This window comes from Suricata suricatta, chromosome X (assembly GCF_006229205.1).
Source record: "Suricata suricatta isolate VVHF042 chromosome X, meerkat_22Aug2017_6uvM2_HiC, whole genome shotgun sequence".
Taxonomy (NCBI): domain Eukaryota; kingdom Metazoa; phylum Chordata; class Mammalia; order Carnivora; family Herpestidae; genus Suricata; species Suricata suricatta.
In genome coordinates, this window is record NC_043717.1 from 91,980,015 (window position 1) to 92,003,804 (window position 23,790).

At 35.9% G+C, this 23,790-nt stretch overlaps 1 protein-coding gene across 4 annotated transcripts in view; it reads right to left on the reverse strand.

The window, feature by feature from the left end:
- ZNF280C (zinc finger protein 280C) overlaps positions 1-23,790 on the reverse strand; it is a 79,852-nt gene that overhangs the window by 43,674 nt on the left and 12,388 nt on the right. For 3 of the 4 annotated variants that reach the window (XM_029930568.1, XM_029930569.1, XM_029930571.1), the window contains exons 4-10: positions 21,580-21,726; positions 18,468-18,533; positions 18,232-18,368; positions 11,963-12,080; positions 8,946-9,110; positions 8,695-8,804; positions 2,635-2,855 (exon numbers count right to left, since the gene is read on the reverse strand). In XM_029930568.1, coding sequence (XP_029786428.1) covers positions 2,635-2,855; positions 8,695-8,804; positions 8,946-9,110; positions 11,963-12,080; positions 18,232-18,368; positions 18,468-18,533; positions 21,580-21,726 — 964 coding nt within the window. The remainder of the gene's footprint in view (positions 1-2,634; positions 2,856-8,694; positions 8,805-8,945; positions 9,111-11,962; positions 12,081-18,231; positions 18,369-18,467; positions 18,534-21,579; positions 21,727-23,790) is intronic. The other variant, XM_029930572.1, reaches the window with a different exon arrangement.

Consider the following 23,790-nt stretch of genomic DNA (forward strand, 5'->3'; position numbering starts at 1 on the left):
TATATATACAATGGAGTACTATATGGCAATGAGAAAGAATGAAATCTGGCCATTTGTAGTAAAGAGGATGGACCTCGAGGGTGTCATGCTAAGTGAAATAAGTCAGGCGGAGAAGGACAGATACCATGTTTGCACTCATAGGTCTAACAGGAGAAACCTAACAGAGGAGCATAGGGAGGGGAAGGGTGAAAGAGAGCTGGGGAGAGAGAGGGACACACATCATAAGAGACTATTGAATATTGAAAATGATCTGAGGACTGGAAGGGGAGGAGGAGGGGGGACGGGGGTGATGGTCATGGAGGGGGGCACTTGTGAGGAGAAGCACTGGGTGTTATATGGAAACCAACTTGACAATAAACCATTACAAATTTTAAAAAAAGAAAGAAAATCATCCATTAATGTAGTTCATATGAAATACCACTAATTTGCTACAACTCTTCATCATTATTTCAGATTTTAAAAAGTTTGTAAAGAAAAACAAGTTTCTTTTCCATACATGAAGTACTATTTATATTTTAAATACATTAACTACATAAAGAAAGAAAACCTGTCAGGAAAAGCAGCTAGAGCCAGAGAGAAGTCTTTTTTAAAGGTCTTAAAGATATACAATAGGTTTCAGCTGCTTACAAGACAAATTAGTGTTTTTGTGTTTTGGTTTGTAAATGCATGTAGTAGCAATTTTAATACCTATAATTATAAGAGCTTTTCTTAATTACAAGAACATCTTGTTTTATTTCATGATACTGGTTTACTATTAGCACAAATGCTTCATTTTGACCTACAGACTGTGCCCCTCTAGTGCAGTCAATTTTTCTGCATTCTGCTATGTCAGTTTCCCTAATAGGTTTCTTTTTGGGAAGGAACTAGGACCTTTGATGGCAGAGAGTACAATATAAGAAGGCAGATCTATTTCAGAAGGCTTACTGAAACTTTTTACTGAATTTCAAAGTAAAGCTATATGAAGTCAATTAACAGTTACTCGTTATGAGTCCCTAAAGGATATAATCTTGAAGTGATGATGTCATCAGCCTAAATAGCAATCATAATATGGAGGTTTCAACATTTATCTTCTCACACCTCCTGCTTATGGTACACCTTGACATATTTTTTTCTTCCTTTAATTTTTTTTAAGTAGGCTCCATGCCTAATGTGAGGCTTGAACTCAAGACCCTGAGAGCAAGAGTCACATGCTCTGCCAACTGAGCCAACCGGGAGCCCTTTCCCCCTTCCTTTAATTTTAACATCATCTCTATTAAAAATCTATTTTTAAAAGTCCCAGTTTTGCCTAAATATTTACATATAAAGGTCATGAGCTATTAAACTTTCAGCTCTTAACTTCCTAAGTAATAAAATCTACCTGTATAAAGTGATCTGTTAACTAGGTATCTCGCAATTATTACACTGCTACCATCAGCAGGACATATTTCTCAAGCCCATAGATGGAGATGTGGAAAAACTTCCCTCAACAAAGCCATTCTCAGAATAAACTAGCCCTATCTGGTTTTGGTAACACTTAGTGTAGAAAAAAAAAAATCCTACAGTATCTTGACAGGGCAGAGAGTAGAAATCTTGACCTATTCACTTCTATCACCCTCTAAAACCATCAATTTGCCATTCTAGACTTTACTGTTAAGGTAAAATGTTATTCAACATCTACAACATCTTTGGTTATCCAGCGTTTACTGTTCAGGTTTTATTAAACAATATGTCAAAAATGCTATAAGATTTCTAAGAGTTATAAAATAAGACTAGCTTAAAATTTCTAGTATATGTGCTGCCGAAGCGAGCACATAGCTTAAAATTTCTAGATAGGACGACAGGTATGTAATATGCCATATTACTCTTAAGACTGCAAGGTATTAAGTTCCTAAAATGTAAAGCATACATGTGTAATTCTTCAAAATCTTCAAAATCGAGAATTAAATCTCTTTTAATAATGTTAAGTTATAAAAGCAAAGCAGACAAGTTTCATAAACTGGTACTTCTCTAAAGAAGATCATCAAAAAATATCACTCTCTAGGGGTGCCTGGTGGCTCAGTCAGTTTAGTGTCTGACTTCAGTTCAAGTCATGGTCTCACAGATGGTGAGTTTGAGCCTGCATCGGACTCTCTGCTGTCAGTGTTGAGCCCGCTTTGGATCCTCTGTAACCCCCCCCCACCTTCCCGGCTCGTGTACTCTCTTTCTCAAAAATAAACAAACGTTAAAAAATATTTTAAAAATAGCAAATGTGGTAAAAATGATACATATGAATTGAAAAACTAGAGCATTAAATACTACTGGAGAAAGTAGTAGTTCTTGTCATAGGAAAAGTAGATTCAAAAGTAGCTAAATAATAAATATATCTCATTGAAAACTCCTAGTTCAATGATAAATACAGACAAATGTGATTTTTCTCTAAGTTAAAACAAATTTTGACCTTTCTTAAGCTGTATTAAAATAATACAACAAAGCGGATCCAAGTGTCAAACACCTAAAATACAGTAAAAACCAAAAGCTTTTCAACACAATAATCTGCCTTTATTCTTAGTAGAGAGTGTTTACGTTGCTTACCTAGGATAGCACAGGAAAATAAAGATATGATATTTACATCAGCAGCATACCAATTTTCAAACAGAAATAGAAATATTTACATACCTAATATTATTCTTAAGAACTTTCAAGCAACTGAAGCATTTAAAGGTTGTGTAAGTCTTCTCTTCGTCATCAATAGCTCCTTCATGTTTTCCATAGTAAAAGTCACTAACTAACATAATTAATTTTTCTTTTTCTGGACCAGTCTTATCATTAGTTTCAGTATCTGTAAATTCTGCTTTAACCATATCCATGAATTTATTTGCCATGTCTGGACAACAATGCTGAAAGAGAAAAAAATACATGTATGCTTTATTTACATCTCTCTAAGAAGCTAGGTACCATAAAATGATTCTGTGTTTTATAACTAGGGCCACCTTATGTAAAAAATAGGCTTGGCAATATATCTGGAGTCACCAAAATGCTTACTTCTTTCTTTACATAATCTACAAAATTCAAACAATAAATACCCATTATCTTAATAATTTCAAACAAATTAAAAACCTTAAGATGAGGGATGGCTATATTTCTAATACCATATTCCTTGTAAATAAAATTTTCAAATGCAAATATTTAATAATAATTTGATCCTTGGCCTAAAGTCATTCATTTCATATTTGTCATGAAATAGCTTAGGGGTCCCTGGGTGACTCAGTTGGTTAAATGTCTAACTCTTGATTTTGACTCAGTTCATGATCTCACAGTTCATGGGTTCAAGCCCCACAACAGGCTCGACACTGCGTGTTTGAGATACTTTCTCTGCCCCTCCCCTGCTCCTGTGCATGCTCTTTCTCTTTCTCTCAAAAATAAAATGAACAAAAATATTTATTTTATTTTTGAGAAAGAAAGAGCATGCACAGGAGAAGGGGAAACACAGAATCTGAAGCAGGCTCCAGGCTCCGAGCTGTCAGCACAGAGCCCGATGCGGGGCTCAAACCCACAAATTGTGAGATCATGACCTGAGCTAAAGTCAGAGCTTAACTGATTGAGCCACCCAGGTGCCCCGCAAAATAAATAAATAAACCAAAAAAAAAAAAAAAAACCACCCCAAGATTTCATATAAACTGATCCTAATGTGGAATACTTACATATATAGACTTTTAATTTTCATTGAGATAAAACTAATTCATTTATTATACACAGTTTTCAGTTGTGGAGTTTCCCTAGAAGAATTCTTTAAGAATAATTAGAGAGCAAAAATATAAACTTTTCTAATAATCAAACTACATACTCAAAATGCAACCACAAAGTGAAAAACTAGAAAAATAAAGCACACAAAAAATTGTGACAGAATCAAAACCAATTAAACCTATCAGATCAATTAAATCTATCCTGTTTATGAATACAAATGGGTGGGTTTAACCCAACTACTAAAAAAGAAATTTCACCTAGGATTACGAAAGAAAAAACAATTCTGTGAAAGAGATGTGCCAGAAACAAAGTGATTTGGAAGGGGTGAAAATAAAAAGATAAACAAAGACTATAAATGTCAAACAAAATAGAATCCAAGCCAAAAAGGGGACACTTCATAAAAATGCTACAGGATACATTCACAATGAAGTTAAAATAGATCCATCTATATCCTAAACAGCAGCAGCCATAAAACAGAATTGGAAGGTATCAAAGAAAATAGTATTAATTTGAGCCTTGGAGAAATACTCGAAAAATGGCAGAGCAGGTGAATGCATATAAATGAAGATACAGGAGCCTAATTACATATTTGTATGTTAGAACTGACTCATAACTATTAAATTCCATACTCTAAATACAAATAACACCCCTTATTTTCAAGTTTCTACATAACATCCAAAAAAAATAGCCCATACAATTTTCAAATTGGGGAGAAAATCATGGGAACCTGGACTTTGCCATCAATGAGACTGAGGTTTGAATATCAGCAATATCAATAATTGGCTATAAAACTAGGAGAAAAAGTTCTAGCCTAATGAATTTCTTAAGGATTAAATGAAATAATACTTTAAAGCTTAATAATGTGCCTTAGATCAACAGGATGTTTCACTTACCCTCTAAAATTCTTCCTTTGGAAGAAAATATTATCTTTGTGGTATACCAAGCTACGTATATATAATAACAGCAAAAGATTATCCACAAAAAATCTAAAATTTACATTTTTTCAAAATGGAAATCCTTATTGTTGTATTATAAAAATTTAACTGATACATAAAAATGTAAAGCTAAAATGTGAAAGTCTCACATAATTTTAATCACAATACTACAATGAACAAAAGCTACATTTTAGAGCACGTGTGCCACTTTCTTCAAGTGAAGAAATACATGTAATATGCTATGATTTGTGTATAAAATACATGGAAACTAAGAACATTCGTGTGTGCCTGTACATTCAGAAAGAATGTCAAAGAGGACATAAAACAAATTAATAAAAAATTATTTCAGGGCACCTGTGTGGCTCAGTCCGTTAAGCGTCCACCTTTGGCTCAGGTCATAATCTTGAGGTTCTGAGTTTGAGCCCCGCATGGGACTCTGTGCTGTAAGCTCAGAGCCTGCTTCGGACGGTCAGTCTCCCTCTCTCTCTGCCCCTCCCGCCTCTTAAAAGTAAATAAAATATTTAAAAAAAGACTTCCTTTGCAAATCATACTGGGAACCAGGCAAATAGGAGACAGGATGGGATTCTTCACTGTATACTTTTTTTATTTATGTTTTTATTTTAATCCAAGTTAGTTAACATACAGTGTTATATTAGTTTCAGGGTACAATGCAGTGGTTCAACACTTACATACAACACCTGGTACTCCTCAGAACAAGTACATTCCTTAATCTCCATCACCTATTTCACCCATCTCCTGCTCTAGGAACTATCAGTTTGTTCTCAATAATTAATAGTCTGTTTCTTGGTTTACCTGTCTCTTCCCCCCATCTTGGCTCATTTGTTTCTTAAATCCCACATATAAGCGAAATCATATGGTATCTGTCTTTCTCTGACTTATTTTGCTTAGCATTATACTCTCTAGCTTCATCCATGTCATTGCAAATGGCATGGTTTCATATTTTATGGCCAAATAACATTCCATTGTGTATATATACCACATCTTCTTTACCCATTCATCTATCAATGAACACTTGGGCTGCTTCCATACTTTTGTACATAATACTGTACATTATGTACATTATTGTACATAATACTGTTATAAACATAGAGGTGCATGTACCTCTTTGAATTGGTATTTTTGTATTCTTTGGGTAAATACTCAGTAGTGTGATTGCTGGATCATAGGGTAGTTCTATTTTTAACTTTTTGAGGAACCTCCATACTGTTTACCATAGAGGCCGCATCAGTTTACATTCTTACCAACAATGTAAGACTTCACTTTTCTCCACATCCTTGCCAACACCTGTCGTCGATTTTAGCCATTCTAACAGGTGTGAGGTAATATCGCACTCTAGTTCTAATTTGCATTTCCTTGACGGTAAGGATGATGAAAATCTACCTTCTTACACTTTTTGAATCATGCGACTATATTAACCACCCACCCCCAATTAAATAAATGCTGGTAGATGTTAATTCTTATATAAAACCAAAACCCAAAGTCCAGATCATGGGAATCAAACACAGGGAGGTGGAAATAATCATAGATCAAATACAGTTTGGCCCAAGAATAAAGATTGTACTTGGAATTTTAGGATACTCCTTTCTATATGCTGAATTTCAGTGAAGAATCTGCCAGTCTTTGAAAGAGCAAGCACTAACTTCCTAAGTTGCTTCTTTGCCCTGTATTCATCTCATCCCCTCTTTCTCGAATATAATCTACGTGGCCTTTTTTCTTGCCTCCTTTCCCCCAGCCTACCATTTATATTGGGCATGCAAGAATACAGACTATCTTTCCACAGACACACAGAACACTGCAATATCTACTGAAATATTTTAAGTGGAGTAATACCTAGACCTCATACTCATTAATATTTGAAAATTACCTAAGCAGTGCCTGGGTAGCTCAGTGGGTTAAGTATGACTCGATTTTAGCTCAGGTCATAGTCTCACAGTCATGAGATTATGCCCTGGGATGGGCTTTGCACTGGGCATAGAGCCTGCCTGGGATTCTCCCTCCCTGGCCCCGTCTCTCTGTCCCCCCCCTTTCTCCCTCTCAAAATAAATGAACATTTTTGAAAAGAAAAAATTACCTAAAACTAATCTCAAGAGCTTCCTATACCACCATAAAGCTAGAATTTATAAAAATCATACAAACTATATGCATTACCTGTGAAATGTTCCACAATTAGTTTATGCCTGACAATTAAATATTAAAATGCAAGACTAAGATTTTCATTGAGTTATGTGACACGTGTGTGCCACCAGATAAAAAAGTAACATTAAAGAAAGGAATTTTTAAGCACCATGAAAGATTAGGCACCTAACAAAATGTCTGCTTTACCAGAGGTTTGTACAATGGGATGACCTAGTCAATAAAATATTCTGATTTTTTATTTTTTATATTTTTCTAATTTTTTAATATTTATTTAGTTTTACGAGAGAGGGGGGAGAGAGAGAGAGAGAGAGAGAGAGAGAGAGAGACAGACAGACAGAGCACGGGCGGGGGAGGAACATAAAGAGAAAGAGACACAGCATCCAAAGCAGGCTCCAGGCTGAGTTGTCAGCACAGAGCCTGATGCAGGGTTTGAACCCATAAACCATTAGATCATGACCTCAGCCAAAGTCGGATGCTTTGCCAACTGAGCCACCCAGGCGCCCCTAAAATATTCTGATTGATACATTATTTTCATTAAAAGTTAAAATACAGTATGTACAGAGATTCAAGCACCACGTGCCCAGCTGCCCGGGGATCCCCCGAATCCTCTGGGCCTGCATAAAGAGCTAGGGGTGATTCGGCCCAGAGCCACACCAGACAAAGGCTGCAGCCCCTGCATGATTTGGTAGCTGTCACGGGACTAAATTATCTGGGAACTGTTTGCGATTGAATAAAGCAATTCGATTGGCGGCTACCACAGAGCAGGAGAGGATTCCTCCACCCATGGGTAGGGGCAAATGGTTTTGCAAATGAGATTTGCCACAGACATTCGCCCTGAAAGTGGTAAAATGCTAGAAATGATGGGAGCATCCAAATTTGGCTTAGGTCGTGATCTCACAGCACGTGAGTTCGAGCTCTGCATCAAGCTCGCTGCGGTCAGCACAGACCCCACTTCAGATCTTCTGTCCCCCCCCCCCATCTCAGCTTGTTTCCTGCTTGCAGTCTCTCTAAAATAAATCTTAAAAATTTTTTAATTTAAAAAAATGCCAGAAATGAAGAGAAAGAAATGTTAAGATCTGAGAAATAAATGATTCACCTGAAAAGCTCCAATACCTGCAAACACTCTGAGGGCTGTCCCTAACACTGGACTTTTTACAAAGTCTTCTAGATATAATAATACTTTAAAGAGATCGCAGTAGGGGTGTGCCTGGGTGGCTCAGTCCATTAAGCATCTGACTTCAGCTAAGGTCATGATCTCACGGTTCATGATTTCAAGCCCCACATCCGGCGTTGCATTGACAGTGCAGAGCCTGCTTTGGATCCACTGACTCACTCTCTGCCCCTCTCCAGCTCTCTCTCTCTCAAAAATAAACATTAAAAATTAATAAAAAACAGGTCAGAGATAGGGAAGATCCCCTCCTCACTTGGGACTATTCTATTTCTTAAAGTACTACATACTGTGTTTGATGTATTCATATATGTAAAGCCTCAGAGAGAGATCCATGACAATCACGTCTCTTAGAAAAAGCAACAGCTAAAGCTTTGGTCTAGTATTTTGAAGTTTTAAAGCAACTCCCAACATTGTCAATTTCACCTTACTTCAGCATCCAGCTCCAGAAAATGGATATTTTTATTGATAATTTTATGACTGATAAAGCCATCATCACATCTAATAAAATTATCAAGGATTCCTTGGTATCCTCTAATGCCCCTACATCCCCTGTAAAATACAATATGCATATACTATAGTATACATAAGCTAAATTTTTTAAATTTCATGATTGGGAAATATTTTTTAAAATTGTGTAAAGACCATGATCATGAATATCAATTTTTACTTGTTATATGTTTTCATAGACTTGTCAATATTTTTAAAAATCAAAATTTGAAAACATTTTACCTTCATGTGATATTTCAAAGGATCCAAAAGATTAAACTTTACATTGCACTTTGGACAAGATCTTAGAAGAGGCGCTCCAGTTTTATAGTAAGGTGGTGAGGTATTAGTACCTAAAAGAGATTAACGACTTTTATGACTCTATTTTTTAAACATTAAACAACCAGTAATAAAAGTTTAAAAATTCATTAGAATGTCTAAAATTTATGTATAAGTAATATAATTTCTATTTCATATGCTAGATTCATATTTACCTCTTGATATCATAACATGAGAAGGTGCCACCGAAGGAGGGTTAGTTAAAGACAATGAAAGACTTGTGTCAGAACCACTTTCACTGGTCTTTGGCTTTTTTGGATTAACACTGTTTACTTTAGAAGTAGAAGAACATTTTATTGTAGGCAGAGTTTCATCTATACCTACAATGATTTAAATAGTGGGAAAAATATTTGTAAACACTTTAGTATGGAACATTGCTTACAAATGCTACTAAAATGGCTTTACATTTAAATTTAAGTAAAAATACGTTGAAGCTAAATTAAAGAGGATATAATTGAATTACAGCATACAAATGGCGATAATGATCAAAATTTATATGATCAATAGAAATTGTACAAATAGCTACTGTGAACTATATGCATTTGAACAATCCATGTAATAAAGTTTTTATGCAAGATTATAAAAATGCTTCCAAATAAAGAAATACATATAAATATATATATATTTATATAACATATAACATAAAAGAAGTCAGACCAAGAAAATCCTAAGCAAAAAAAATGTTGGAGCACAGAGAACATCCTGAGCTCAGTTCCCATAAAAGATTTATCTTCAGATACTTACATACCTTTGGGCTTGTAAACAAAAACAACTTTTATTTTAAAAATTTAAAGAAAACCTCTAAAATACTTAGAAAAAAGCTTAAGATGTCTAATGGAAAACCCAAGTTGGTTCTTTTTCCACTTATTAAGAACCTGATAGGGAATAAACAAATAATCTAAACCCATGAACAAAATACAAACAACTAATCCTGAATGATTAATACCTCACACATTCACATGAAAAGGCTTAAAAAGTTAATATGATGGCTTTCAAACTATACGCCCCTGAGGCTAATGGTTCTGTCTTAGGGAATATAGTATCAAATCAGACAGAAAACCTCTCCTTTTACCTTTTTAAAGAAATGAGACTTTTACATAAAATTTTGATTGAGGAGATTTCATTACTAAAGACAGTTTTGAGTTTGAAAACTATCACCTTTAAAGGCTAAAGAATCATGTAGTTCAAGGCACTTGGAAGACAAGTGGGGCTATTTAGGCTATAACCAAACCCAGCAAAAGTCCTGAAAATAACACACAATTTTACTTTGTGATAGATTCTAAAACTGTACATCCTATTTTAATACTCCCAACTATACAGTAATAGGGCAAGCAGTAGAATAAATAACAGGAAAATAAGAGTATTCATTAGTGGGCTACTCTGTCAAATATGTGTTTCATTCTTTAAGATAACATAGAAATGATTTTTGCCATCTTCAAGCACATGCTTACAGACAGCCATACTGTAGGCACTTGGAACTGATTTCTATGTAATCACTAACATTCTTCTCAGATACTTAGGTTACTTGAACAACCAATGAGTGCCGGTATTTTGGCAACTGATTATCTAGCATGCTGTACAGTAAATATAGACTGTTTCATATACAATTTTTTAAATGAGTAAATCAATAGTTTTAAATTCTAACCCTTTAACTTGTTTATTTCTACTGTCTTTGACTTGTGCTGTTTACTATCTTCAACAGTGCCAATAAAAATTCTATTCTCATTCTTCAAAATCAAGTTCAAATCCAACCTTCTCCAAGACCTTCTATGATCATTCTAGACAGGAGTCCATTAATCAGGCTTCTGAACACATAATACATATTATCATTCATAATTATCACTCTAATAACTGTTTACTGTCAAGTTCTTTAAAGCTTTAATACATTAACCATTTCTCAGTTATCTCACTTGGGCCTCAAAAAAGCCGAGATTAGTAGAGCAAGAATTAAAATTGTATCTCCAAATGGCTGACTTCAGTCTGGAAAATCAATGTATTATCTGAGAAAAATAAAAGTACATATTTCAGTAAAATGAGAAAATTGAAGTATAAAGAGGTGACTTGATAAAGGTCACAAAAACCTTGGAATACAGGCTCAAACTTATGCTTTCCTAATCAATTATAATCCCATTTACCATTAAGGCAAAGTTCTACTCCCTCTAGCACAACAAACTTTACAAGGGGGAGTAGGCGTCACGGTCTATACCCCTTAGAAGCTTCATGTTTCAGACATTTTCTATAAATATAGACGATGTACTTTAGAAAATCAGACTTCAGACAACTATTTTACCTCCTTATTTATTTTGGTTCTTCATTATTTTACTAACTAGGTAAGTGACACCTAGATCGGTGAATAAACCAAGAATTATCAAAATGGGAAAAGTATTTTTGGCACTCATTACTATAAATGTTTTTCTACTTTGGTTTGGTAAATGTGCAAGAATTTGTTAATAAACATTAAAAAATCTTTACATACCTCTGTCCATTTAGTAAAATATAACAAATTTACTAGTATACAAACAGTAATTGCTATGATTATAGGGAATTTTTCAACTAAATAAAATTCATGGCATACTAATTTATTTCAACTTAATAAAGAACTTTGTTATGGTACACAATCAAAGAACTGTAATACTTCTATTGAAAATTTTCATTATTCCTACAATGAGTATTCACTAAGTACTTAATATGCCCAAGTAACTATTTTTTAAATACTTCCTTTTTATAATAACACTCTATAATCATATTAATATGATTTATTTGGAAAGAAAGACACTAGCCTATTTAAAACAACTATAACCATGTGCTTTTTCTCATACTAATGGCCTTCTAAATGATTAATACTTTTTTTTTTTTAAATGGTGGTATCAGGACATCAAGGGACTTTCTTGACTCACAGAATATATTAAGATTTTTCATGCCATGGCTGGTTCCAAGTGAGAATAAGCTCAAAAAAATACATGTCAGCTAACTTAATAGAAAGAAATACAATATTGTATTATTAAATACAAATTTATAAATAATCACACAAGAAAGGCAGTCAGGGATTATTAGCTTCTATCTTATGATATGTGAAAAACTTAACTTGAAGATATGGGTTTCAAAATAGAAATTCATTCCACATGTATATTAAGTTTTTTTTATTATATTTATAAAATGTGGTAAGCCAAACCTTCTGTAGAAACTGTTGATCCCTCCTGGGACAGTGAAACTGTATCTTGAGGGGTCGGGTCAAACAGCACATCTGAAGAATCATCCGATTCAACTTGTGTTACATTCTTCGCAATATCCTGTAAAAAGTTATCATTATTTAGTTTCATAAACTCTTATAAAGGTAAATGTAACCAATAATATGTATACATATATACGTATATCTATAAAACACCTTAATGACTTAATTACTAATAAGCAATAAAATGCAAAGATGATTTTTACTATCTGTCAAAATTAGCATCTATTGGGTAAGGGGTATATGGGAATTCTCTGGATTACTTTTATAATTTTTCTGTAAATCTAAAACTAGTTTGAAATAGAAAGTTAAAATTAAAAAATAATGACAATATAATTGGCAAAGTAGACCTATTTTGGTAAAACTTTTCTGCAAGAAAATTTTGGCAGTATCCATCAAGGGCTTTAAAAAGTTCAAATTAGGGCACCTGGGTAGCTTAGTGGCATCAGCATCTAACTTTGATTCAGGTCATGATCTCACAGTTTGTGAGTTCAAGCCCTACATCGGGCTCACTGCTGTCAGCCTGTCAGTGCAGAGCCCACTTTGGATCCTCGGTTTCCTTCTCTGTCTGCCCCTCCCCCTCGTATGCACATGCTCTCTGTGTGTCTGTCTCTCAATAAGTTCAAATCCTTTGATCCCAATATTCCACTTACATGGATTTATGCTAAGGAAATGAAAATACTTAATGGAGAATTATTTATAATAGCAAAAAGTAAAATCTGTATGTCCAACAATGCAGGAATAAAATAAACTGAATGATAGACTATAATAAAACATCGTGCTTTTGAAAAATATTGAATGACAAAAGAAAAATGTTTCCAATATAAAGTTAAGTGAAAAAATAAGTTATCTGTGTATGAAATATAATACTGATTGATATATTCTCTATACCATACTGTCTGCAAAAAACCCAAAACATACAGTATGTATTTTTTTTTGACAGAGAGGGGGGGGAGGGAGGGAGGGAGGGGCAAGCACACGGGAGAGTGGAGGAGGGGCAGAGGGTGGGGGAGGAGGAGACAGAATCTCAAGCAGGCTCCATGCCCAACGTCTAGCCAATGCAGGGCTCCATCTCATGACTGAAACATCATGACCTGAGCCAAAATCAAGAGTCGGATGCTTAAATGACTGAGCCAACCAGGTGCCCCATTTCTTTCTAACTAGCACCCTCATACATATTACCTTTACAATAGGAATATAAGGATCTTGCTTGCATACTTAGGGCTTACAAGTTGAAAGACAACCAAGTTTTTAGAATTTTACTTTGTTATTACAGTTTCTGTTTACATGGGTTTATTAACAATTTATGGAGACAGATATTGAAGTGACTCAAACCATTCCATTCCTAGAATTTGAGGCGTAACAGGAAGATTTTTGCATTTGGGCTTTAACATATATTATGTAAAATGGTTCTATGACTCAGTAATGGCTTTATGACTTAACTGTACCAAGCATACTCTTACTGCAAGGTAAGTATATTTCCTCCAAACATTTGCACATACAAATGGAAGATCTTCACTTGCAATTCCCCAAACAGTTCTTTAACAGAAGGTCCTCCAAATAAAGTTAATACTTTAAACCTTTTCCTAGATGATACTCTGGCCAATTAAGTACCACCACTTCAGAGAGCAGATACATTATTCAAAAATAACTTACATAAATAATTCTCCAACTGGGCATTTTTCATATCTCAAAAAACAGTTCAGGGGCACCTGGGTGGCTCAGTCAGTTGGGCATCCGACTTCGGCTCAGGTCATGATCTTACGGCTTGTAAGTTCGAGCCCCGTGTCAGGCTCTATGCTGACAGGTCAGAGCCTGGAGCCTGCTTCAGATTCTGTGTCCCTCTCTTGCTCTGCCCCTCACCTACTCATTCTCTGTCTCTCTCTCAAGAATAAATAAAACAAAAAAAAAAGTTCAGAAAGATACCAAATACAATAGTGAGGTGTACAATAGAAAATAGACTGGGACTTAAAAGACCTCCATTTATTTAACTGTGGAACCTTGGGCCAGTCACTTTTGAGATTCAAGTTTTCACCTTTCCAACTGAAATAATAGCCACCAAGTTTCATCTATTTAAAATGTACTTGACTCTTTTACAGTATATGTATTATACCGAGTAGTTTTCACAACAGTAAAAGACCTAATATTATCTCCCACTTTATAAATAAAGTTCAGTATACTTAGTTAAGTAAAGTTCCCAGTGCAATTCAGCTTATGATTGATTCCGAAGTTGGAATAAGAACCCAGGTCAGCCTGATTATAAAGCCTGTGCCCTTAAGCTACATCACACTGATATTAAAAAAGACAATCACAGGGGTGCCTGGGTGGCTAAGTCAGTTAAGGATCTGACTCGATATCAGCTCAGGTCTTGATCTCAGGGTTATAAGTTCAAGCCCCACACTGGGCTCCATGCTGGGTGTGAAGCCTACTAAAATATGTATTAAAAAAAGACAATAATAATTATCTTCTAGACTGCCCTATAGAGTTGTTGTGGTGAGAAAAGAATGAAGCTTACATTTTTCAGAGAAAATTCCCTTACATAGGATTCTCAATTTATTTGAAAATATGTATCTGTCATTCTCTACCCTGGCTCACATTAGAATCACCAGGAGAGTTAAAAAAAAAAAAAAACATGCTCATGTCTCACCCCCAGACCAAATGACAAAACACTGTTTTCTAAAAGCTCCATAGGATTGGGAAACTGAGGGGCTTTGATTAAACAACCATATCCACAGAAACAAAAAATTCTGAGTCTGAGTAAGCTCTAGTTTCTAATTTTGTAAATATGAAACATACCACCCCCTGCATTGTTCTTTTTCCCTAGGTCCAAGGTAGGAATGATTTTCATCCATCCCCATGTAAATAATCATATTCCTTTTTGTTTTTTTTCCCTAAATGCCAAACAGCTTATGATAGCATGAGAAACCACTGAGCTTAGTCTGATTCCAGCTCAAATAATTTTTACATTCTTGGCAGTCTGCCATCATCAGGTACACCTATTAACTTTTTACTAAAAGCAGCCTGTGGATGCATAGAGGATCCAAGTTTGAGAACCAGTAGTTTAGGTAAATATTCTCATTTTAGAAATGAAAAAAGTGAGGCCCACTGAGGTTGTGACGATGCTCTAGCTAGAATCAGCACTCAAGCTTCTCATTTTATTTTCTTTGTTTTCCTTATAAAGTTTGATTTATTTAAGTTCTACACGCCATATGGATCTAAAACTCACTACCCTGACTGAGCCAGCCAGGCATCCCAAGTCTCTCATTTTCAATTCAGGTTTTTTGGACGACTACTCCAGATCTCATATTATTATTAGTTGTTTCGGAATGCAGATACAAGTTTTCCAAAAATCTATTTTTTAAAAGTTTATTTATTTTGAGAGAGAGAGAGTGTGTGTATGTGTGCACACAAGCATGGGAAAGGCAGAGAGAGAGAGAGAGAGAGAGAGAGAGAGAGAGAGAGAGAGAGAGAATATGAACGAACGAACGAATGAATGAATGAATCCCAAGCAGGCTCTGCACTGTCAGCATGAAGCCCAACACGGGGCTCAATCCCGCTGTGAGACCATGACCTGAGCCAAAATCAAGAGTTGGATCCTTAACCAACGGAGCCACCCAGGTGCCCCAAAAACCTATTCAAAAAAAATTTTTAACGGTTTTATTTATTTTTGAGAGACAGAGCATGAGCAGGGGAGGGGCAGAGAGAGAAGGAGACACAGAATCCAAAGCAGGCTCCAGGCTCCGAGCTGTGAGCATAAAGGCCGACACAGGGCTTGAACCCACAGACTGTGAGTTCATGACCTGAGCCAAAGTTGGCCACTTAACCAACTGAGCCACCCAGGAGCCCCAAAACTCTATTGTTTAAATAAGATTTATGTAAAGCCCCTACCATGGGGCTTGAACTCCCAACTCTGAGATCAAGAGTCCAATGCTCCTCTAACTGAGCCAGCTAGTTGCCCCCCCAAAATCTAATTTTTGCTTGAAAGCTCAAATCTTATCATTGGCAAGAATATTATCAGAGTTTTTTTTTCTATGATAGGCACGCTTTGTACATTTTTAGGACTGAAAAACTGTGTGGGAGATTCTAAAGGTGGCCTCCATGACTCCCTCCTGATATTTACACCTGAGTTGTCTCACCTTGAGTGTTGGTAGGGCCTGAGACTGTTTGTACCCAACAGAATTATGGCAAATGTGATAGAATGTACATGATTATGGTATATAGCCCATCTTGCTAAGGATTCACTTTCCCTTGCTGTCTTCGAGGTAGACCAGTCATGTTAGAAAGGCTTACGTAGCAAAGACCTGAGGGCAGTCTCTGGCTTATAGCAGCCTTCAGTCTGACAACCCATAAAGAACTGGATACTGCCAATGACCATGTGAATTTGGAAGCAATTATTAAATGATATGGCAGCTCTAGCTGATACCTTGATTGCAGCCTTGTGAGACCTTAGAGCAGAGGACTCAGTAAAGGCGTGCCATGACTCCTAACAGAAACCACAAGGTAATAAGTACATATTGTTTTAAACTGCCAAATTTGTGATCCTATTGTTATACAGCAATAATTAATACATGGTGCTTTGCTGATCATCCTTTCAAGCAAAAATGGCATTCCATTAAAAAAAAAGCTAGTTCAACTTACAGTTTAAGTGGTTTTCCTCAAGAAAACCTTTGTTATACTGTAGATACAGAAATCATTTATGCATACTACCCATCTCGTCACATGAAGTATTTCAAAGGAAGTATATTCAAGGACTGAGTTAATAAAATTAGTAATTTATTACATCTTCAAGGTTATTCTTAAGTGAAAGTGAAATTTTTTCTATTGTGTTTGATGGTCACTAATACAAAAACTACTAGCACCCATTTGGTGCCACTGCCTTGATTCATAGCAATGCACCAACAGTTTTACTCCCTGTTGCTTTTGCATCATCCGTACAAATGCTGAGTGAAAAGAGAAAACGTCTCTGTAATTTATGTTTTAACTTCATGAACCCCTGAAAGGGTCTCAGGGAACACCAATGGTATGTGGACTGTAACATTGCTCTAAGGCAATGTTTCTATGTATAACAATGCTAAATGGATGGATGGATGTGTTTATGTGCATATTTTAAAACCCCTGGGCTAGGGGGCGCCTGGGTGGCTGAGTCAGTGAAGCATCCAACTCAATGTCAGCTCAGGTCATGATCTCACAGTATGTGGGATTGAAAACCGTGGTATGTTCTGCTCTGACGTGCAAAGCCTGCTTGGGATTCTCTTTCCCTCTCTCTCTCTGCCCCTCCCTTGCTTGTGCTCATCTCTCTCTTTCAAAATAAACAAACAAACATGAAAAAAAAAAAAGCTTTTAAAAAACCCTAAAGAACAAAAAACAAAACCAAACGCCTGTGGGTTAACCTGGATTGAAATCCCAGGTCCATCATCTAGTTACCAGCTATATGGCCTTGAGTGAATTATTTAGCCTCTCTGAGTCTCAGTTTCCTCAACTATAAAATGGGGATAATAATCAGGTCTACTTCACAGAGAAATCATAAGAATTAAATGAGATTACTTTATATACAGCATTTAGAATAAGGACCCATAATAACAGAATAACAAATATTAAATATTACCATTAGCTATTACTACTATTAAGTTTTAGGGGTGCCTGGGTGGGTCAGTTGGTTAAGCGTCCGACTCTTCATATCAGCTCATGGTACGAGATGGAGCTCCATGTCAGGTTCTGCACTGAGTGTGGAGCCTGTTTGGGATTCGTCTTTCCCTCTCCCTATGCCCCTTCCCTGCTTGCACGTGTGCTCACTCTCAAAATAAACAAACTTAAAAAAAATAAAAGCTAAGACATGAAAGTATGTTTTCAGAATAAACAGGAACAATGACCTCAAAACAATCTTCCCAAATAAGAATACATGGTTCAATTTACTATCTTAAGATTTTTGCCATTATGCAACAATCATTACTGATTTTTTACTCACCTTTAGATAGCATAGTTTTCAATATTCTACATATTAAAGCACATTACCTGATATTGATGAGTTGGCTAGTTCGTACAGTTATTACTGTGGGTACTGATTGAGGTATCATAAAGACACTAACATTCTTTGATTGTGATTATGCTTTTAAATGGAATGGTGCCCAGCTATGAATAATCCACAATTCTAACTGGATATTATACTACCCAATGTGTCCCTGAGTTAACTGTATAGTCTCATAAATACTTACAGGTTTAGACACATCCTGAGCAGTAACAGAGTTATGTGAAGATTTAGATTCCGGATGATATGCAGGCAAGGCAGCCACTGGATTTGATGCTGGATCTTTGTAGTGTTGACTTGTAGGCTTGAATTTATCACTAACTCCTGCATTTTAAAATTACACAATATATTGAATATTTTCCTAAACAACCAATTTTATCAAAATATTTTATTTAAAAATTAAAATAGTACATAATACTATACCTTGAGTAAGTGTCTCATTCTTTATTCCCTTTGCAGATGAGCTGGAGTTACCTCTATTCAAAATATCTAAAAGTAGAATTAAATATATATTAAGATAATAGAAAAAACTTTCCCAATATATCTGTATACAACTAATAATTTAAGTATATACCTCTAAAGGCCTGAAAGTTTCATTATGGGCAAGCTGATTAGGTTATCTGTACTGTTGCTCTTGCGTTGTGAAGGGGACACTACTGATGACCGCAGACTAAACTTAACCTGGAGTTTACCGGAGTATCTCAAACGTACTACTATACCAAAAGTCAATCTGAGCCTGACATAACCCTCTGAATCAGTTTAAGATTGCTCACTACTGTACCCATGCAAACCCATACTGCTAGGTTATTGAGGAATCAAATACAAATTTGGAAGAGTAGACATTTGCCTAAAATTGCTAATCAGGAAAAGGCACAGAGCATTTTAAAATCACACAAAACCTCAAAAAATTTCCTTTTTCCCCTACTAGTAGAAAAGAGCTGAATTTTACAGAATAATTCTATCAGTTAAAGGGTCACACAAAAGTAGGGTTGTTTTAGGAAAATGGAAATTCGGTTCTCTAAGACTAGGTACCACAGAAGTCTTCTGGGAGAAAAATCTGCTCAAACAACTTGATATTGTTTTCCTTAAGAAATTAAGGTAGGTATTTACTCAAGCCATTAAAGAGTCATTCCTATAGCACTTTTTGGTCTGTCAAACACAACTTTTTACCACCACCCCCAACTTTATGATGGTTCTATATCAATAGTTAGTTCATGGTCCGTATGTCAAAAATATTTTTTGGCTCAAACATATAACATCAATAAAATCATATAAATTCTGAGTTTGTTTAGAAAAGAAATTTCACTGAGGTCAACTTTCTTTCTGATAGAATTACTTAAGACTAACACACATTACTCTGAGTACTGTTAACAGTTATCTACAGTTGATATAAATCTGACTTGAACTACCATGATTTCAATAAGATGATCTGAAAAATAATTTTGAAATACTGTAATAGTTCGGGATAAAAATAATCACAGAAACTAGGAAACAACAATTATAAGATTCTGTTCCACTGTCAGCAACCAGCATGCCAACTTAAATCTATAATTGAAGTAGCATTCCACTTAGCACTTCTCAATTTGCTACAGGAAATTATATTGAGAATTAAATTAAATTAAATTAAATTATTCTATCTCTGATAAAACTGAATAGAAGTGCTATACCAAGTTTAGAGTCAAGAAAAGTAAGAACTGGGCTTTCAAAAAATTAAAAAGTTCATCGCTTAATCACAATACTATGTACTGCCATTGTAAGTAAGGAAACACTGATATGCTGGCTACATTCTTTGAGAAATTCTCCTGGTTTAAGAAATGTAAATACAGAGACACCTGGGTGGCTCAGTAGGTTAAGTGTCTGACTTTGGTTCAGGTCATGATCTCGTGGTTTGTGAATTCAAGTCCTACATTGGAGTCTGTGCTGACAGTTCAGAGCCTGGAGCCTGTTTTAGATTCCATGTCTCCCTCTCTCTCTGCCCCTCCCCTGCTCACACTCTGCCTCTCTCTCAAAAATAAACAAACATTTAAAAAGTATTTTAAAGTAAATATAAAGGAAAAGAATCTATTTCCTCTTTCTCCCTTGAAATTCAGTATGTTGCTCCTCTGCACATTACACATTTTTGATTGGACATTTTAACAAATGTCATCAACAACCTCACTATAATATTATCATAGCTCCAAGGCTAACTACTCTAACTGAAATCTAACAATCCACAAAATTACTGGACATGTTCCGCTAGAAAGCCATGAGGATTAATTATGCTAATTGCCTGCATTGTCCAAGTACAGTGGCTAACGACCAGCTCCTTCTTCCTTCATGAATATAATCAGTTGTTGGAAGATGGGTGTGGCCAAAAACTATAACCCAGGGGCACCTGGGTGGCTCAGTCAAGTAAGCCTCCGACTTCCGCTCAGGTCATGATCTCACGTTCGTGGGTTCGCGCCCCACGTCAGGCTCTGTGCTGACAACTCAGAGCCTGGAGCCTGCTTCAGATTCTGTGTCTCCCTCTCTCTCTCTGCCCCTCCCATGTTCATGCTCTGTCTCTCTCTGCTCAAAAATAAATAAAATATTAAAAAAAAATTAAAAAAAAACTAACCCATGTTGGTACACAAATCAGGGACTGGATAACCATGCGGTGCCTGTTCATTTTGTAGCTGTGAATCAAGATGACACTGTGACAAGGCAGTTGCTTATATGTGAGAAACCCCATCAGAGACTAACACAAACTTATTTAGTACTCTGATATTTTATTTATTTATTAAATGTTTTATCATTTATTTATTTATTGACAGCAACAGGGGCGGGGCAGAGAGAGACAGAGACACAGAATCTGAAGCAGGCTCCAGGCTGTGAGCTGTCTGCACAGAGCCCATAGCAGGGCTCAAACTCACGGGCTGTGAGATCTGATCTCACATGACCGAAGTCAGATGCTTAACTGACTGAGCCACTCAGGCACTCCTATTTTTTAATGTTGTACTATTTTTGAGAGAGAAAGCGCATGAGCAGAGAAGGGGCAGAGAGGAGGGCAGAGGCCGAACAGGGCTCTGTGCTGACAGCAGAGAGCTCAATGTGAGGCTCAAGCTCACTAACCATGACATCATGACCTGAGCTGAAGCTGGATGCTCAACTGACTGAGCCACCCAAGCACTCCAGTATTCTTAAATTCCAACAAAACATTCCAAATACTTTCTTTTTTAGGTGTATTTGGGCTTAACAGGGAAAAAAAAAAAACCCCGAACAGGGGAGTAAGCTGAACTAATACTTACGATTTACAATTTCAGAAGGCCTACAATGCTTTAGGTAATCTTAACCTTTAGTTAACTTAGTTAACACTTCCTTTTTCTCTAATGATACCTTAACCTCTCGCCTCCTTACTCAAGTCCCCAACCACATCCTCCCTCTAATTATTACCAATTCTTACTGACCTGTGTGCTCCAACTCCTTACAGAACAAGAACAGATAAGATGACTCACAGGTTTTTCTATTAGAAATAGCATCCTCTATAAAACTTTACTTCACTGAAATAAACGCTTACTTGAAATGGCTGGTTTTGAACTTGGTATCTCTCCAACAAAGATCAGCTCATCATCGTCTTCATCCGGAATTTCTTCTACTTTCCTTTGCCATGGTTCCAGCTCTTCTTCTTCACATTCCATAAAGAGTTCTGCCATTTTTGAACTACCTAAATGTCAAAAAGAGAGAAACATATCTTATTTTTGAAGTAATTTTTTGCAATGCATAGTATGATATTTACGATATACTTGGGTAATCCTAATATTATTTACTGAATTGATATCGAAAGTCAGTACATTGCAACAAAAGTCAGAAACTCTGCTCAATCTCTAACATCTAAAGTAGTAAAATTAAACTAGCTGGCTAAGTAACAGATAACATTAGTCATTAGTAGTGGCCAATAAATTCTAAGAATAATAAAATACAAGGGGTGCTCAGTGGGTAAATGTTGGACTTCGGCTCAGGTTTGTAAGTTCAAGCCCCACATCAGGCACTGTGCTGAAAGCACGGAGCCTACTTTGGATCCTTTGTCTCCCTCTCTCTCTGACCCTCTCCTGCCCTCTCTCATTAAAAAAATATTTTTAAAAAGGATAATCAAATTCAAGAAAAACTTGAAACATAAAAAAAATCAAATCCAGGGGAGAATATCCAATGAAAGGCACAGTCTCTTCAACAAGTGGAGTTGAGAAAACCAGACAGCAATATGCAAAGGAATGAAACTGGCCTGCTTTCTTACACCATACACAAAAATAAATTCAAAATGGATTAAAGACCTAAATGTATGACAGGAGGCCATCAAAACCCCAAAGGAGAACACAAGCAGTAACCTCTTTGACGTTAGCTGTAGCAACTTCTTACTAGATGTGTGTCCTGAGGCAAGGAACACAAAAGCAAAAAGAAACTATTGGGGACTTCATCAAAATAAAAGTTTCTGCAGTGTGAAGAAAACAAAACTAAAAGGCAACCTATGGAATGAGAGAAGATATTTGCAAATGACATATCTGATAAAGGGTTAGTACCCAAAATCTATAAAGAACTTATCAAACTCAACACCCAAAAAAACAAATAATACAACTAAAAAATAAGCATAAAACATGAACAGACATTTTCCCAAAGAAGATCTATAGATGGCTAACAGATACTGGAAAAAATGCTCAATATCACTCATCAGGGAAATACAAATGAAAACTACAATGAGATATCACACTTGTCAGAATGGCTAAAGTCAACAACCCAAGAAACAACAGGTGTTGAGGAAAATGTGGAGAAAGGGGAGCCCTCATGCTCTGCTGGTGGGAATGCAAACTGGCGCAGCCACTCTAGAAAACAGTATGGAGGTTCCTCAGAAAGTTAAAAATAGAACTACCCAATTAGCCAGCAATTGCATTATGAGGCATTTATCCAAAGAATACAAAAATACTAATTCGAAGGGATACACACACCTCTATGTTTATAGCAGCACTATCTACAATAACCAAATTATGGGCAACAGCCCAAATGTCCATAGACTGATGAATGGATAAAGAAGAGGTGGTGTATATATAGCTACAATGGAATATTACTCAGCTGTAAAAAGAATGAAATTTTGCCATTTGCAATGGCATGGATGGAGCCAGAGTGTATTGTGCTAAACAAAATAAGCCAGAGAAAGACAAATGCCATATGATTTCACTCAGATGTGGAATTTCAGAAACAAAAACACAGGGGAAAAATGAGAGAGAGGCAAACCAAAAAACAGGTTCTCAACTACAGAAAACAAACTGATAGCTATCAGAGGGGAAGTGGGTGGGAACATGGGTGAAATAGGTGATTAGAAATAAGGAGGGCACTTGTAATGAACACCAGGTGTTATATGCAAGTGTTGAATCACTAAGTTGTAAACCGAAACAAATATTACACTATATGTTAACTAAGTGGAATTTAAATAAAAACTTAAAGAATAAACAAATCCAATCAAAATGAGTTTCAGCTTTATTAACAGATTATTATACCTATTTAATTACCTAACTATACCTGAAAATAACCCATAAACTTTTATATTAACAAAAAGGAGATAAACTAACAATAAGAAGCAATAGGTTGGATTTTCACCAGAAAAATTGAACCAGGTTCAGAACACTAGGCACACAGCAAAGAAGGGATGAGATACTAGAATGAAAATAGGGGACATAAGTGAGGCTTATTGCATCCCAGAAAGATTAGATATTTCTCACCTGGAGAAACTAAGCAAAGA